This window comes from Prinia subflava, chromosome 12, assembly GCF_021018805.1.
Source record: "Prinia subflava isolate CZ2003 ecotype Zambia chromosome 12, Cam_Psub_1.2, whole genome shotgun sequence".
NCBI classification, from domain to species: Eukaryota; Metazoa; Chordata; class Aves; order Passeriformes; family Cisticolidae; genus Prinia; species Prinia subflava.
In genome coordinates this window covers 11,575,807-11,588,698 of record NC_086258.1, presented here as the reverse complement: position 1 = coordinate 11,588,698, position 12,892 = coordinate 11,575,807, and the positions used below count along the sequence as shown (strand labels likewise).

The 12,892-nt window shown below is 59.6% G+C and overlaps 3 protein-coding genes across 4 annotated transcripts; 1 reads left to right on the top strand and 2 right to left on the bottom strand.

Moving 5' to 3' along the window:
• Positions 1-374: 374 nt before the first annotated feature.
• On the bottom strand, positions 375-7,966 carry ARHGDIA (Rho GDP dissociation inhibitor alpha). Its single transcript, XM_063409316.1, has 6 exons — positions 7,807-7,966; positions 3,651-3,860; positions 3,217-3,300; positions 2,718-2,794; positions 2,478-2,541; positions 375-2,022 (listed from the first exon to the last, which is right to left on the bottom strand). Exons 2-6 carry the CDS (start codon positions 3,838-3,840, stop codon positions 1,823-1,825), a joined length of 615 nt encoding a protein of 204 aa, XP_063265386.1. The 5' UTR covers positions 3,841-3,860; positions 7,807-7,966; the 3' UTR covers positions 375-1,822.
• Positions 7,967-8,202: 236 nt separating this feature from the next.
• On the bottom strand, positions 8,203-12,145 carry ALYREF (Aly/REF export factor). The gene is made up of 6 exons (XM_063409315.1): positions 11,918-12,145; positions 11,620-11,751; positions 9,752-9,899; positions 9,561-9,624; positions 9,270-9,447; positions 8,203-8,479 (listed from the first exon to the last, which is right to left on the bottom strand). Exons 1-6 carry the CDS (start codon positions 12,143-12,145, stop codon positions 8,465-8,467), a joined length of 765 nt encoding a protein of 254 aa, XP_063265385.1. The 3' UTR covers positions 8,203-8,464.
• Positions 12,108-12,681, top strand: ANAPC11 (anaphase promoting complex subunit 11). Of its 2 annotated transcripts, none has more exons than XM_063409319.1 (2): positions 12,108-12,458; positions 12,551-12,681. In XM_063409319.1, exons 1-2 carry the CDS (start codon positions 12,108-12,110, stop codon positions 12,602-12,604), a joined length of 405 nt encoding a protein of 134 aa, XP_063265389.1. In that variant the 3' UTR covers positions 12,605-12,681. The 2 variants fall into 2 exon arrangements, with proteins under 2 accessions (XP_063265389.1, XP_063265387.1); XM_063409317.1 differs by having other exon boundaries at positions 12,230-12,387; positions 12,459-12,681.
• Positions 12,682-12,892: the final 211 nt, after the last annotated feature.

The window sequence follows — 12,892 nt, the reverse complement described above, 5'->3', positions numbered from 1 at the left end:
TGTGTTCTCTGATTGCCTCCCTCATTCCTGTGACTGCACAGGAATTTCCCTTTGTGTGTGCAGCTGGAGCAGTTGTGCAGTGGGTTCAGAGCTTGCCTGCTCCTCTGCTGGCAGGAGAGCCCCCTTGGAGATCCCTGTTTTCACTGCCCCACACACTCCCACCCCTCACACTGTGGGCAGTGCAGATCAGGGCAAACAGCAAGGGACAGATCCTGCACACATATTGCCGTGGGGCCTCTCCTCCTCTGGCAAGGGCTGTCCCAGATCCCATTTCACATTCTAGCAAGCCCAGAGATCCTGCTCTCCTGCCCTAGGTGTTTGCAGAAATCCTGTTCAGCCCCTTCATGCTGAAGAGCCAGCATGGACAGTACACGGTCAGTTCAAAGATTTTATTTAAATGTCATAAAAGGAGAAGCAGACGATGATTCCAAACCTGTTAACCTGGGTCTAGGACTTACAGACAATACGCACCAAATCAACAAAAAACTCTCTAGGGGCTGGGCGAGGGGAGTTAGAGGCAAAGACGTAGCTACAAGAAAGCCACATGTACTTGGTCCCAGTTCTAACCTCAATGTGGTAGATCCAAATTGGAGGGCTGCAGAGGTGGCACATGCCTGCCCAGCCCCCCCCGGTCTTGCAGGGGGCCCCTGAGGCTTCTTTGCCCCAAGAGCCGCAGCTGTGCAGCCAAGGGAGGAGGCTGGCATGCTGCGGGTGTGTGGCAGGCACGGGGGGCCGAGTGTCAAGGCAATAACTACTGACAGGCCAGGCACAGATTTTAAAGGCAGAACAGATACATAAGGCATTAACCGCTTCAGAACACTTGTCCATCGCAAGCTCTTTGTTGATCGCATCAGGAGCAGCTGCAGAGACAGACTCGTCCATCCTCAGCCCAAAACAGCTGGGAGGGCAGATGCTGTCCTGGAATTTCAGTGCTTTGCAGCTACCTGGGCTGCAATGAGAAGTGCGAGGTGATGGCAACAGTGGTGACCCCTGCCCTGCCCTTCAGCCCCCTCTGCCGCAGGGGCACCCAGAGAGCTCAGGGCTCTGCGCAGGCAAGGCCAGGCCAGTGCTCAGGGTGCCAGCAAGGGCGGCCAGGTGTCACCCAGGATGTCACCCCTCTCCCCTCTGGAGATGTCCTGTCTCAGGTGAGGAATGGACCAGCAGTGAAGTGGGAAGTTGTGAATCTTTCCTAATAACACATGAGGGGCATGACCAAGCTGAGCCCATGCCAACAGACGTGGAGGGCAGGTAGCGTTTAAAAAGTGTAACAGGAGCAGGACCCCCTCCCTAGAGGATACATGTTACACATTTAAGGCATCATGGTTACAGGGAACATCCACAAATGAAGCTGCCCAGGACATTGATGGGGTGGTAAGGGCAGGCAGACAACACTTGAGCCAATAAACTGATTTGACAGCTGCCTGGCACCAAAATTCTTCAGCTACTTGGAGGCAGTAGCTACCCTGAGCTGTGCGCAGGAAAGCCAAGCACAGGATCCTACAAGGGTTCCTCCCCTTTGGCACCTCCTGGATAAAGGAAGGTGGGAAGCAGGAAAGGGCCTGGCAAAGGAGTGGGCACTCCCCTCAGTGCTGGGGCAGCACAGCCCCAGGACGGGCAGCTGGAGACCAGATGCAGACAGCATGGTTTGGTCAATGCACTCAGCAATTCTCTGGGGAGGGGGCACATAAAAAACTGAGCTCTCTGGTCAAATGATAATGGGGTGACAGGTAAGAGGGTTCAAATGTCAGCACTTTGGTACGGGGGGAATTCTACGGTAGCCACTGTCTGATTCACGCTCTCTGGGGTTTGGCCTCAGGAAGGGCTAGTCCTTCCACTCCTTCTTGATGGTCAGGTTCCACTCCCAGGACAGATGGTCAGTCTTATCATCATCTGTGAACTTGGATTTGATGTTGTAGCTGCCCCGGGCCAGCATGCCCTTTGGGGCCTCCTCCATGGGGGTCAGAAATTCGTACTCCTCTGCTCGAGGGCCATAGCTCCCAACCATGTATTCAGTCTTGTCAACTAAAAGGACAAAAAGAGGGGTAGGGAGGCTGTTCAGGAGCCTCCCCTGCATCTGGGGCAAGGCTAAAGCAAACGAAATGTCTGTTACTGTTACAACAATCCACAGAGCAGCTCTAAGGAAAGGAATCTCACCCAGTTCAGAGCTCCCTCCCCCCCAGGAATAGGCCTCTCCTGTGGGAGTGACAAAGCACTGGCAATGCTGTCAGCTGTGACCTGCTTCCTGCCAAGCTCAGAGGGGAAATTGCTTGGAGGGGATCAGGATCACATGCTGTGCAGCCAGGACCATGGGCTGCCCCACCACCGCAGGCTCTGGAGCCTCTGCAGAGCTCCACAGGCCCAGTGGCACTGAGGACTGTCCCCTCCCCTGAGGAGCAGCTGGGCAGCCCCTGTCACAGCAGCAAGATAAGCAGGAAGTACTCACACAGAGAAGCACCAAGTCACAGAGAAGCACTTACTTTTCACACCTTTCCGGAACGTGTGCTGGATGTACTTCAATCCTGACACAATCTCCCTGTTTACCTGCAGAGAGAAGAGCAGGGACTGAGCAGGACGTCTCCATTCATGCTGCCCACCCCACCTGCAGGAAGAGCCCATTCCTTCAGCACAGCCCCACTTTCAGGGCACAGGTGCTCTCCAAGGCGGGACTGAAGCAGTCTGGTGTTCCATTCGTTCCATTTCCAGATCAGAATCCTTACCCTAAAGGAGATTTTTATCCGGTATTCCACGCCCTCCTTCAGCACAAACGCTTGCTTCTTGTAGCTTTCCAGATCACCTGCAGAGATGGGAGAGGGTTGCTCAGAGCTCCTTTGTGCTGTGCTCGGGGGTGAATTTCTGTGGCATGAGACAACTGGGGCAGGAGCTGTAGGAGCCGGGAATGGCTCTAGCTACAGGGCCCTCTATGCTGTCAGAGCTAGGCAAGCAATGCCCTGCAACAGGACACTGCAGCACAACCATACAGTTAATTCCAAACTTTCTTTGCAGATGTTAGCTCCAAGACTGTCACCATGCAGGCTGGAACAATCTGCCTGCCCCATCTGACCCTTCACACCTCTACATAACACCCAGGTGTCACTGAACTGCTGGCTGGGCTCCAGGTACAGAGCAGCTCCAAGCACTGTGTTCTGCCTCCAGCACTTCTGACACAGGAAGGATCACCCACGTTTCCAGCAGTGCTGGAATTCCCTCCCAGCTCACCTGTCAGGTCCAGCTCCAGGGGGCCCGGAGCAGTAGCGCAGACCAAAGTCAGTTTAGTCACCACCACATTTGGAGCGTTGGGATCTAGAGACAAGAGAAAAAGCTGTTAAACACTCCGACACTGGCCAACACAGCTCCTTTTCCTTCCACTGAACTTCTTGAAAGAGCACGAAAACCAGCAAAAACAGCCTTCAATTCTGTAAGGACAGTGCCCACTGCACTGGGCACAGCCCACAGTCCTCCACAAAGGCAGAGTGCCACCCTCCCCCTTCAGTCCTTGACCCCTATGCTGCAGGCCAGCGATGGGCATGGGGGAGCACAGACACAGCTTTGTGCTCTGTGCTGTGCTCTTGCCCGAACACAGAGCGGGGAGAACAGCTCCCAGGTGGGAGCAGAGGCAAGGGCAGGAGGGACCAGCACATCCCAGGGCTCACCTGCACTCACGGTGACGGCGCCCAGCAGTGCCTCCTTGTACTTGCGCAGGCTCTCATCATCCTTGTCCAGCTCCTGGATCTCCTGGATGCTCTTCTGGGCGGGTGGCTTATAGTTGACAGAGTGCTCGTCCTCCTCGTTCTCAGCTGCAATCTGGGCCAGCTGCTCTGCCGTTGGCTCCTGCTCCGCCATCCTCGCACACGTGCCCCGCACTGCAGCAGAGGAGAGGTGTCACTGCCCCGGCCAGCCACGCCAGCAGCAGGGCTCTCCACAACGGCTCTGCTGTGCCTCTGCAGGCGCCCACGCTCACTGGGGCCTTCACACTGGAGAGACACAACCTTGCCAAAGGCCCCCAGCCCCTGCAGAACCCTCCAGGGCCCAGGTCTCATCTTCTGCCCACAGAGGCCCAGGCAAGCCAAAACAATTCAACCTCAGTGCTTTGCTTGTAATATAAATACCCCAAAACCATAGGGGAGACACTCTCCTCCACAAGATCCACCAGGTGAAGCTTTCAATTGGAATAGACCAGGGCCCAGAATAAACCCAGTTCTGCTCTCACTACAGGATTCCAGCTAAGAATAGGTCTCGGTCTCACCACTGACAGGAAGGATGGAAGCCTCTGCTGGGATCTGGTGCTCACGTTTTGTAACTCAATCAGGTCAGTTCTCTGTGCCAGGTGTCTTGGCAGAGTGGCATGAGACACCTGGCTCAGCCCTTTGCAAAGATCTGTGGCACACACAACCAGGGAAACAGACAATGAAGCAAACAAGATGTGGAGCCTGGCTCAGCTGCCCAGGACTCTGCCCAGGAAATGCCCAGCTGCACCAAGGGCTGGGCAAAGGTGATGCCAACACTCCCTTAAAATCCTCAGTAAATCCAATGACACATTCAGGAGTTCTTGTCTTCCACAAGGCACATTGTCTGAAGGGTTATCCTATGGCAAATATTGACTTGGACTCTCTGAAGACTCAGAACACTCTGGGACAGCTTTAGAAAGGCACTGGGGGATGATGGGACACCATGGGGCTGTACCAGGGCTCTGGCCTTGCATGGCACAAGCATCTGTGCCAGGAGCTTTTCCTGCTGTACCTGCACAGCACAGCAAAGAGCTGGCCCTTCCACATGGCATCCTCCAACATCCTCACACTAAATGATGTGGAAATTTGTCTTCAAAAGGACATTTAGTCTCATGATACAGATGAACAACTGATGAGATTTCATGCCAGTGTCTCCATATCAAACCCAGCCCCTTGCTTCTCCCAAACAGCTGCCAGGCTTTGAGGACTCCCAGAAGCGCTGAGCAAGCGCTCAGTCACACACCCTGCACTGCTCCATCTCCTCCCTGCATCCTGCCCCATCCCCTCCTCATGTCCTTTGGCTTGCCTCTGGGCTGGCTTATACCTCCCTTGGTCTGCAGTTCGTTCTAACTCTCACACCTTACTCTGATGGTATCTGCAGCTTCCAGGAGTGGAAGTGACAGAATTTCAGCTTTACAGAACCAAGGTACCAAACTTGTGGTGACTCCCAAATTCTGCGACTGAGCCTTCTGTGCGAGCACAGTAATCACACCTGCCAGAGGATCCACTAGCATCCACACGCCTATCTCCAACAGTGGTGGGTACACTTCTGTGCATGAACATCCACAGGCAGCCTCTACCTTCCAATTTTCAGACCAAGCAGAGACAAATTCTCTCACAGACAGCCAGATCAGTGACGGCAGGAGCCACGAAGCAGCCTCTGCTCCAGCACCTGAAGCTGTCGGAGCGAGTGCTCTGTGAACAGCACCAGTCCCAGCACAGCTCCCATAGAGACAGCTGCACTGACTGGGAACAGCCTTGGCATTCACAGCCCTGACTGCCAGCAGCTGCTCACCTCCAAGATCCAGAATCCTCTCCCGAGCAGTTTGGAAATGCTCTGCCACTCCTCGACAACTGACCCCCCGATGTAACACACGCAGTGACAGCTTTCTCCCACGCATCACTAGCCCCATCTCCACCAGACCCATGAGGAACCCCTCCCACAAACGTATTTAGCAACAACCACGACACACAGGGCACACAAACCAATCAAAACCCCAAATTCCCAGCTCTTTGGTCATGTTCCTGTGTTCCAGCCTGACTTCAGTGATCCAGAGCTAAAGAATCATGCATACCACCACACAGATTAATCTCAGGATCTCTAAGGCGACAGGAGCCCACTAGGATTGAAAACACCCCAGGGGACCAGAGCCAGCCTGACTCCAGTCAGCACTGCAGGCCAGGCTGGGCTTGGCTCTGGGTTAACAGCCCTCACCTTTCCTACCAGCTTCTCCACAGATCCTGGGGATCCCACTGCTCCGTGGAACAGAACAGCCCCCCGGGAACTGCCACGGCCACAGGAAGAGACCCCAGCCTGTGCTGGAAACAGAGTACAGGAGGACTCCTGGATCTTCAGAAACAGACCCTGGCTCCCTGCAGATCCTCAGGATCACAGCAGTCTGTAGAAGGCAGCAGGAGATTGAATCCCCACCTGGGAATTTGCACTCTGCCTTCACTGCCCCCTCAAACCAGCAGTTTCTTCCAGGTTCTCAGCATGTTTTGTGCAGGACAGAGCAGCTGCGGCAGCTAACGCGAGAGCCCCACTTCCTGCCAGGCTGAAACACCAGCAGGAATGTCCCTGCCCGTGTCCAAGGGGACAGAGGGAACCATTGACTCCATACCCTGGAACCCCGATCCCACGGCAGAGCGAGCCCGGCATTAGTCAGAGAATCTTCAGATGAGCTCATCAGCTTCCGACATCCATCGGGCCTCGGCGCAGCCGTGCCCGTTCCAGCAGTCCCCACCCTTCCTTCTTCCCGCAGGGAGAGCCTGCACAGCCACCCCGAGAACTTGGCTGGAATGTGACCCAGCAGTAAGTGTTTCCACAGGGCCCTGTCCCAGTCTGCTCTGCCAGGACAGGGAGCCAGAACAGCCCCACATGGCCTGGCTGCTGCACACAGACAGCTCAGACAGTTCCCAGGGCAGACACCAGCGGCACTGAAGGGACAGGAGCCTCGCTGACACTTCCCGAGGCCAGGCGCTGCCAGGGCATATCCAGGTTCCACCGCTGCACCAGTCGCTTTGTAAGAGCGTCCCAGGGAATTCTCATCCCACCTGATCCCCTCGGCTGTCCCGCAGCCCCAGGCAGGAAGGACATACTGCTGCCCAGGAGGACTCAGCAGTCTGAGCATGGAGGATTTTTTTTCTTTTTGCTCTGACATACCCCCTTGACATACCTGTTGTTCACCTACATGGGTGAACTGTGCAGAGCCAGACTGAGGGCTCACAAACAACTCTAAAAGCATAAAGGCCACTGGCAGTGCTACACACCAGGGATGCAAACCAGCACCATGGGTACCCGGAGCTGGGACTGTGACCCGTCCGTGTGTGTCAGCAGCCGAACCCACGGCAGTGAAACTGTCCCCACTCCACAGTCATGGAATAAGATCCCCCACACTGGAAAAATGCTCGGACAACCGGAGCAACAGAGCGGACCCGAAACCCTCAAGGGAACAACCGCGCCCGGCGGCTTTTCTCACCACAAACAAATGACGGTCACGCTCTCAGACCGGCTCTCGGGAAAACGCCGTTGCTCCCGGTGGTCATGCCGGCGGGGGAGCGCAGGAATCGCGGCTCCCGTGTAAACCCCGGGGCTCGAAGCGCACCCGGCCCGCGGCGCTCGGGGTGGAAGGGCCCAGCCCGACTCTGGTACAGCCTCTCCCAGTTCCTCATTCCGTACCGAGCGGCCATTTATGGACAGCCCGTACGCGCCGGAGGCACCGCCGCCCCCGGGACGTGTCGGGCGCGGCGATTCCCTGCAGCGCCCCGAGCACCGGGCACCGAGCACCGGGCAGAGCCCGCCGGGAACTGCCGCAGCCCCTCAGCGGAACGCGGGCCGCCCGCGCTCCGTGCCCCGCCCTCGCCCCACGCGCTCCGCTCCGGGACGGCCCCACCGGGGGCGGCGGCTCCCCCGGCCTTCGGAAGGTCGCGCAAGGGCACCCGGGGCCCCGCGCCCGCCCCCCGGCCGCGCCTGGCCCCTCCCGCGGCCCGGAGCCAGCGCGACGCGCCCGGCCCAGCCCTTCCCGCCGCACCTCACCCCCAACCCGCCCGCTCCCGCCGCTCCCGCCCGCTCCCGCCGTACCGGTCTCGCCTGCTCCGCGCTGCGCTGCCAACGCCGCGGATCCGCCCAGGCCGCGCGCGCCCCCGCACTTCCGGGACACGCCCGGCACTTCCCGTTACTCGCCGCCGCGCCGCCGCCGCGCTTCCGGCCGCGGACCGCGCGCTGATTGGCCCGGGGGGGCCGCGGGGCGGGGCGGGGCGGACCGGATGGGCGGGGCCAGGGCGGGGCGGGGCAGCACCGGCAGGGCGGGGCCGGGAGGGACCGGGAGAGCGCTCCGGGACCGGGAACGAGCGGCGGGGCGGGACCGGCCCGGGACCGGCGGGGCGGGACGTGTAACGGCAGTGGCACAGAGCATCATGGTACGTGTGGGAGCGGGACGGGGCGCGGGGCCCGGCGCGGCAAGGCATCAGCCACAGCTCTAGACATGGTTCTATTTTATTACGGCAAAGGTGAAAAAGCCACCTTAGCCCAACAGGCAACCAGAAAAATTTATCCCAAAAATAACTCGGTACAAAACAGGTCTGCTGAGAATTAAAAAAAACCTTTACAGGAGTTAAAACCTATCCCAGAACGTAAAAGTAAAACAAATCCCATCCTCGGTAGTAGTAGCCACAGCCGCAGCCCCTGCCGGGAGTGTGGAGCAAGACTGGAGTCCTTCCCTGTGCCCACGGCCGCTGCTTTAGCTGGTGTCCATCTGGAAGAGAGGGGAGGAGCTGTCACCACCTGCCTCACAGCAGCCCCGGCACCCTGCAGCACCCCCTGCACCCCTGCCCACCCACTTCTCTGCAGGCAGCCTGGCCCTGGAGAACCCCAAGCACTGGGGACAGGGACAGGCAGGTCCAAGCCACAGCACACCACGCTAAGCAGGACAGCAGACCACACCCCTACACTGCTGCAAGGCTTCTTCTAGAGTCCTGCTCATCCCTCTTCTTCCATGCTCCTGCCCAGACTTATCCTGGTCCTGAACCACCAGCTCTGCTGTCGTGCTGTCCTTGTGGCCTCAGCTTTGCTGGAATCCCAACCCAGCTGTGGCACAAGCTGAGCGAGCTCCAGGTACAGCTGCAACCTGTCCAGGGCTCCCCAAGCCGGGACTCATTTGTGCCACCAACATTACACCCTTCCCCTGGCAGCACACCACACAGTTCTTCCACATGAGATTTTCCTTCTGTTTTCTCATTCCTGCAACCTATCAGCTCTGTGAGTTTTGTTGTGCAGATGCTGCTCACAGTTGTTGTACCAGCTATGGAGCCTGGCAAGAGCAGAGGCTGTTCCTTAGCCATCAGGACCGTGCTCACACTGGGCCACAGTGACAAAGTGCTCTGGAAAGCAAAGCTGAGGCCCAAGCCAAGGCACAGCTCAGCTTGAGAGAGAGACTGCTTCAGTGCAAGGACCTGCAGGTCTCTTTTCTGCCAGCTCCAGACTGCCAGTGCTTTCCAGGATGAGATGCTGTACGGAGCCCATGACCGTGCCCAAGCAGCACTTACCCTGGCATTGTAAGCATCCAGCTGTGCATCTAGTTCTTCTGCAGAGAGCTGCTGTTTGGAAGTTCTTCCAGCTCCTCTGCCTCTCCCTCTGTTCCCACCACGAGTCCCTCGCCTGTTGCCTCCACCTCCAAATCCCCCCGAGACCCCGCGGTTTCTGGTCATGCCACCTCTGTTTACACTGTAAGTTTTAAAAGCAACCGTTTTAGTGCCTTCAGTGAACCCAGACAGGACCCATGTTCCCCACCGGGAGGGGTCCTGCACCTTCCCCCCGCTGCCCGGGCAGAGCCCCACCTCTGTGCTGGTCTCCGCTGCGTGTCGATCTGTGACGTCACCAGCTGGATGTTCATGGGGCGCCCTGCGGGGAGAGCAGCCCTGAGCTCGGGCTGGGAGGGAGCGGGGCGTGGGGGAAACGGGCACGGGCGTGCAGGGTGCTCCACTCCAGCTGCACAGACAGGCCACAGAGACGTGCCAGGCAGACTCACCATCCAGGGGGACCCCGTTGTACTGCTTCATCGCCTTCAGCGCATCAGCCTTTCTCTCAAAATGCACATCTGCCGTCCCTAGACTGCGCCCAGATCTGTCATAGTGCACAGCTGCCTTCTTCAAGGTCCCAAACTCCGCAAAGAGCTCCTGAGAACGAGAGAAAGGAGCCTGCCCGTCCACCAGTGCTGCAAACGCTGCAGCACCCCACACAGACACACCTGGCCAGCAGCAATGCCTGTCCAACCACCACGGACAACCTGGAAAAACACCCGATGGCAGAGGGGAGACAGAACTGGGGGCCTTTGCTGAAGATGAGTCAAAACGGCAACAACTGAAAATACTCCAGACCCCAGACACCTTTCTCACAGAGGAGAATGACCATGTGAGTGCAGGGACCCAAAAGACAATGACATTTTTACTGTGCTGGACTTGTGCCCATTAGGAACATACCCCAGAAATGGAGACCAACAAAGTCCTCTGCTGAGGTCTGTCCTCTGCTGCCACAAAGGCTGGAAATAAAGAGGCAGCAGCAGAGCCACCAATTCTGTTTCTCAGGCACTACATTTGGGAAGCCAACAAGGTTACTGCACTGGCAGTGTCAATCTGCTTCTGAGTCCCAACAGGGCTCTCCGCAGGACTGCTGAAGGAGAACTGCACAGGGCACCTGCAGATGCTTTCTGGACAGAATGTGGCAAGCAAGGATGTCTCAGCTTTGCCCAGAGCCCAAGATCAGCTGCTCCTGCCTCAGAGGACACAAAGAGCAACACTGCACACCTCCTTCGTGACTAGAGTGCCTTAAGCCTCTCACACCACATAAAGAGGCATTAGCACAGGAACAAAACCAATCCCACATCTGAGGCAACACTAAATTATGGGGCTGGGGGCCATTGAGTCAGCCCTGCTGCTAAACAAACCCCAGTGGGAGGTTGTGCAGCAGCAGGAAGGTGAGTCCTGGCTGCACACGGGGCACAGGGACCGGGTTTTACAGACTGCAGCCTCACTGCCACAAACAGGAACGTCTTTAAACCAAATCTGAACTTAGACGAGGAAAAGAGATGGTATGCAGCACACTCCCCAGTGAGCAGTCAGTGACCTGACAGAGCTCCTTTCCCGTTCCCCAGGCACAGCCAGACCGGTGTGTGGAGAGGCTGGAATGAACTGAGAGCAGTGGTTTGGTTTTCCCTGGTGAGGACATGAGAGCCAGAGGCCAGGGGGATGGCAACGCTCTGCGGTGCAGCAGCCCCTGGCAGGGACACATGTGGCACTCAATTCCTGCACAGCTGACAGCCCACTCGTGACCCTGTGACACCCCTCGGCCGGGTGGGAGCCCCTCAGCCTCCAGCCCCAGATGCACCAAGCACCCGACTGCAGGCACTGAGGGCTCTGACCAGCCCAAACGGGGCACGGCATGACAGGTGGGGGACAGGACACCAAGGCAGCAGCGCAGGGGAGCTGTTCCCATGATAACTACCCAGTTACACCGATGGGTGCATCCTTGGGAGCCCTGTGACACCCAAGAATGTGCTTTGACAAAGCACCAGAGCCCACGGCACCGTTACGGACAGCTACAGCTGGGCAGAGCAGGAGCTCACAGAGTTCAGTGAATTCTCCAATCACAGGACGATCCAGCAGAGTCACAGCATTGTTCCCCGTCCCCCGTGCACCGCTATAAACCGAATTTTCCAGCCCCCTTGAGAGCACCACGATCGCAGCAAAGCAGGCACACTCTACTACAAAACCCCGTCACTAGGGATTCACCCGGGAACGAACGCAAGCCGGAGTAGAGCCGGCGGGGTTCCCGCGGGCAGCCGACCTGGGCGCAATGAATGAGGCTCCCGCTCCCCCGCGGCGCCTCCCCGAGCCCCACCTGGATGTCCGCATCCGAAACGCCGAAGTCCAAGTTGGAGACGAGCAGCTTTCCGCCGGTCTCCACACCGGCCCCCGCCCCGAAGCCGCTGTCGAACAGGTCGTGCTGCCACTTCTCGGGGAGCTGCTTCGGCTGCAAAGAGAGCGGGACCTCGCTGACCCGCGCCGGGGCCTCGCAGCCCGCGGCCGCGCCGGGAGTGGACAAAGGGCCGCCCGCGTCCGCGTCCCCGCCCCGCGCGGACCCTCCACTCCCGCCCGCCGCGCCGCCACGGCCCAAGCTCCGCCTGCCCGGTCCGTACCCGGCTGTAGGGTGCGGGCCGGTTCCTACCGCCGCCCCGGGCCATCACCGGCCGGTTCCGCACGGGGCCGCCGCCGGCGCGCCCGCCGCCCACGCCGCCTCGGCCGGGCCCGCCCCCGCGTGCGGTGCCGCCCCGGCCTCGGCCGCCCCGGCCGCCCCGGCTGGCCCCGCGCTGGCTCCGGTTCAGCTTAATGATGTCGTCCAGGGACATGTCCATCTTGTCGGCCATGATGGCGGCACCGCTCCCGCCCGCACTTCCGGCCGCGCTGCGCCCGCGCCGGAAGCGGAAAAGGCGGGGCCGAGGCGCGGCGGGCGCGCGAAGCTCTGTGGGGCGGGGGCACTTCCGGCGGGGCCGGGCGGACATGAGGGTGCGCGTGCGGAGCTGGCACGGAGTCGCGTCCTGGCTGTGGGTGGCGAACGACGAGAACTGCGGCATCTGCCGGATGGCCTTCAACGGCTGCTGCCCCGATTGTGAGTGCGGGACCGGCACCGACACCGGGCACCGCGCAGTGGGCGCGGCTGACGGTGTGTCCGTGCCGCAGGTAAGGTTCCCGGCGACGACTGCCCGTTGGTGTGGGGACAGTGTTCGCACTGCTTCCACATGCACTGCATCCTCAAGTGGCTGAACTCGCAGCAGGTGCAGCAGCACTGTCCCATGTGCCGCCAGGAGTGGAAGTTCCGGGAGTGAGGGCGGCACCGGGCACGGGGACGGGCCGTGGCCACCCCCGGCCGCCCCGGGCCCGCTCAATAAATGTGCGGACGCCAGCCCCGTGTCCGTGTCCGGTGTTCCGCGCTCGAGGTCGGGGCGGGGGGCGGGGAGTGACTGCGCCGGTTCCCGCGGGCTCCGCCGCCGCGGGGGCCGAGTCGCGACACCGCGGCTGTGAAGGCGGCGGCCCCGGGTGCTGCGGCCGTGCCGGCACCGTGCGCGCTGCTCGTCCTGTGCGGCGGCCCCGCCGAGCCCCGGTGCCTGCAGACG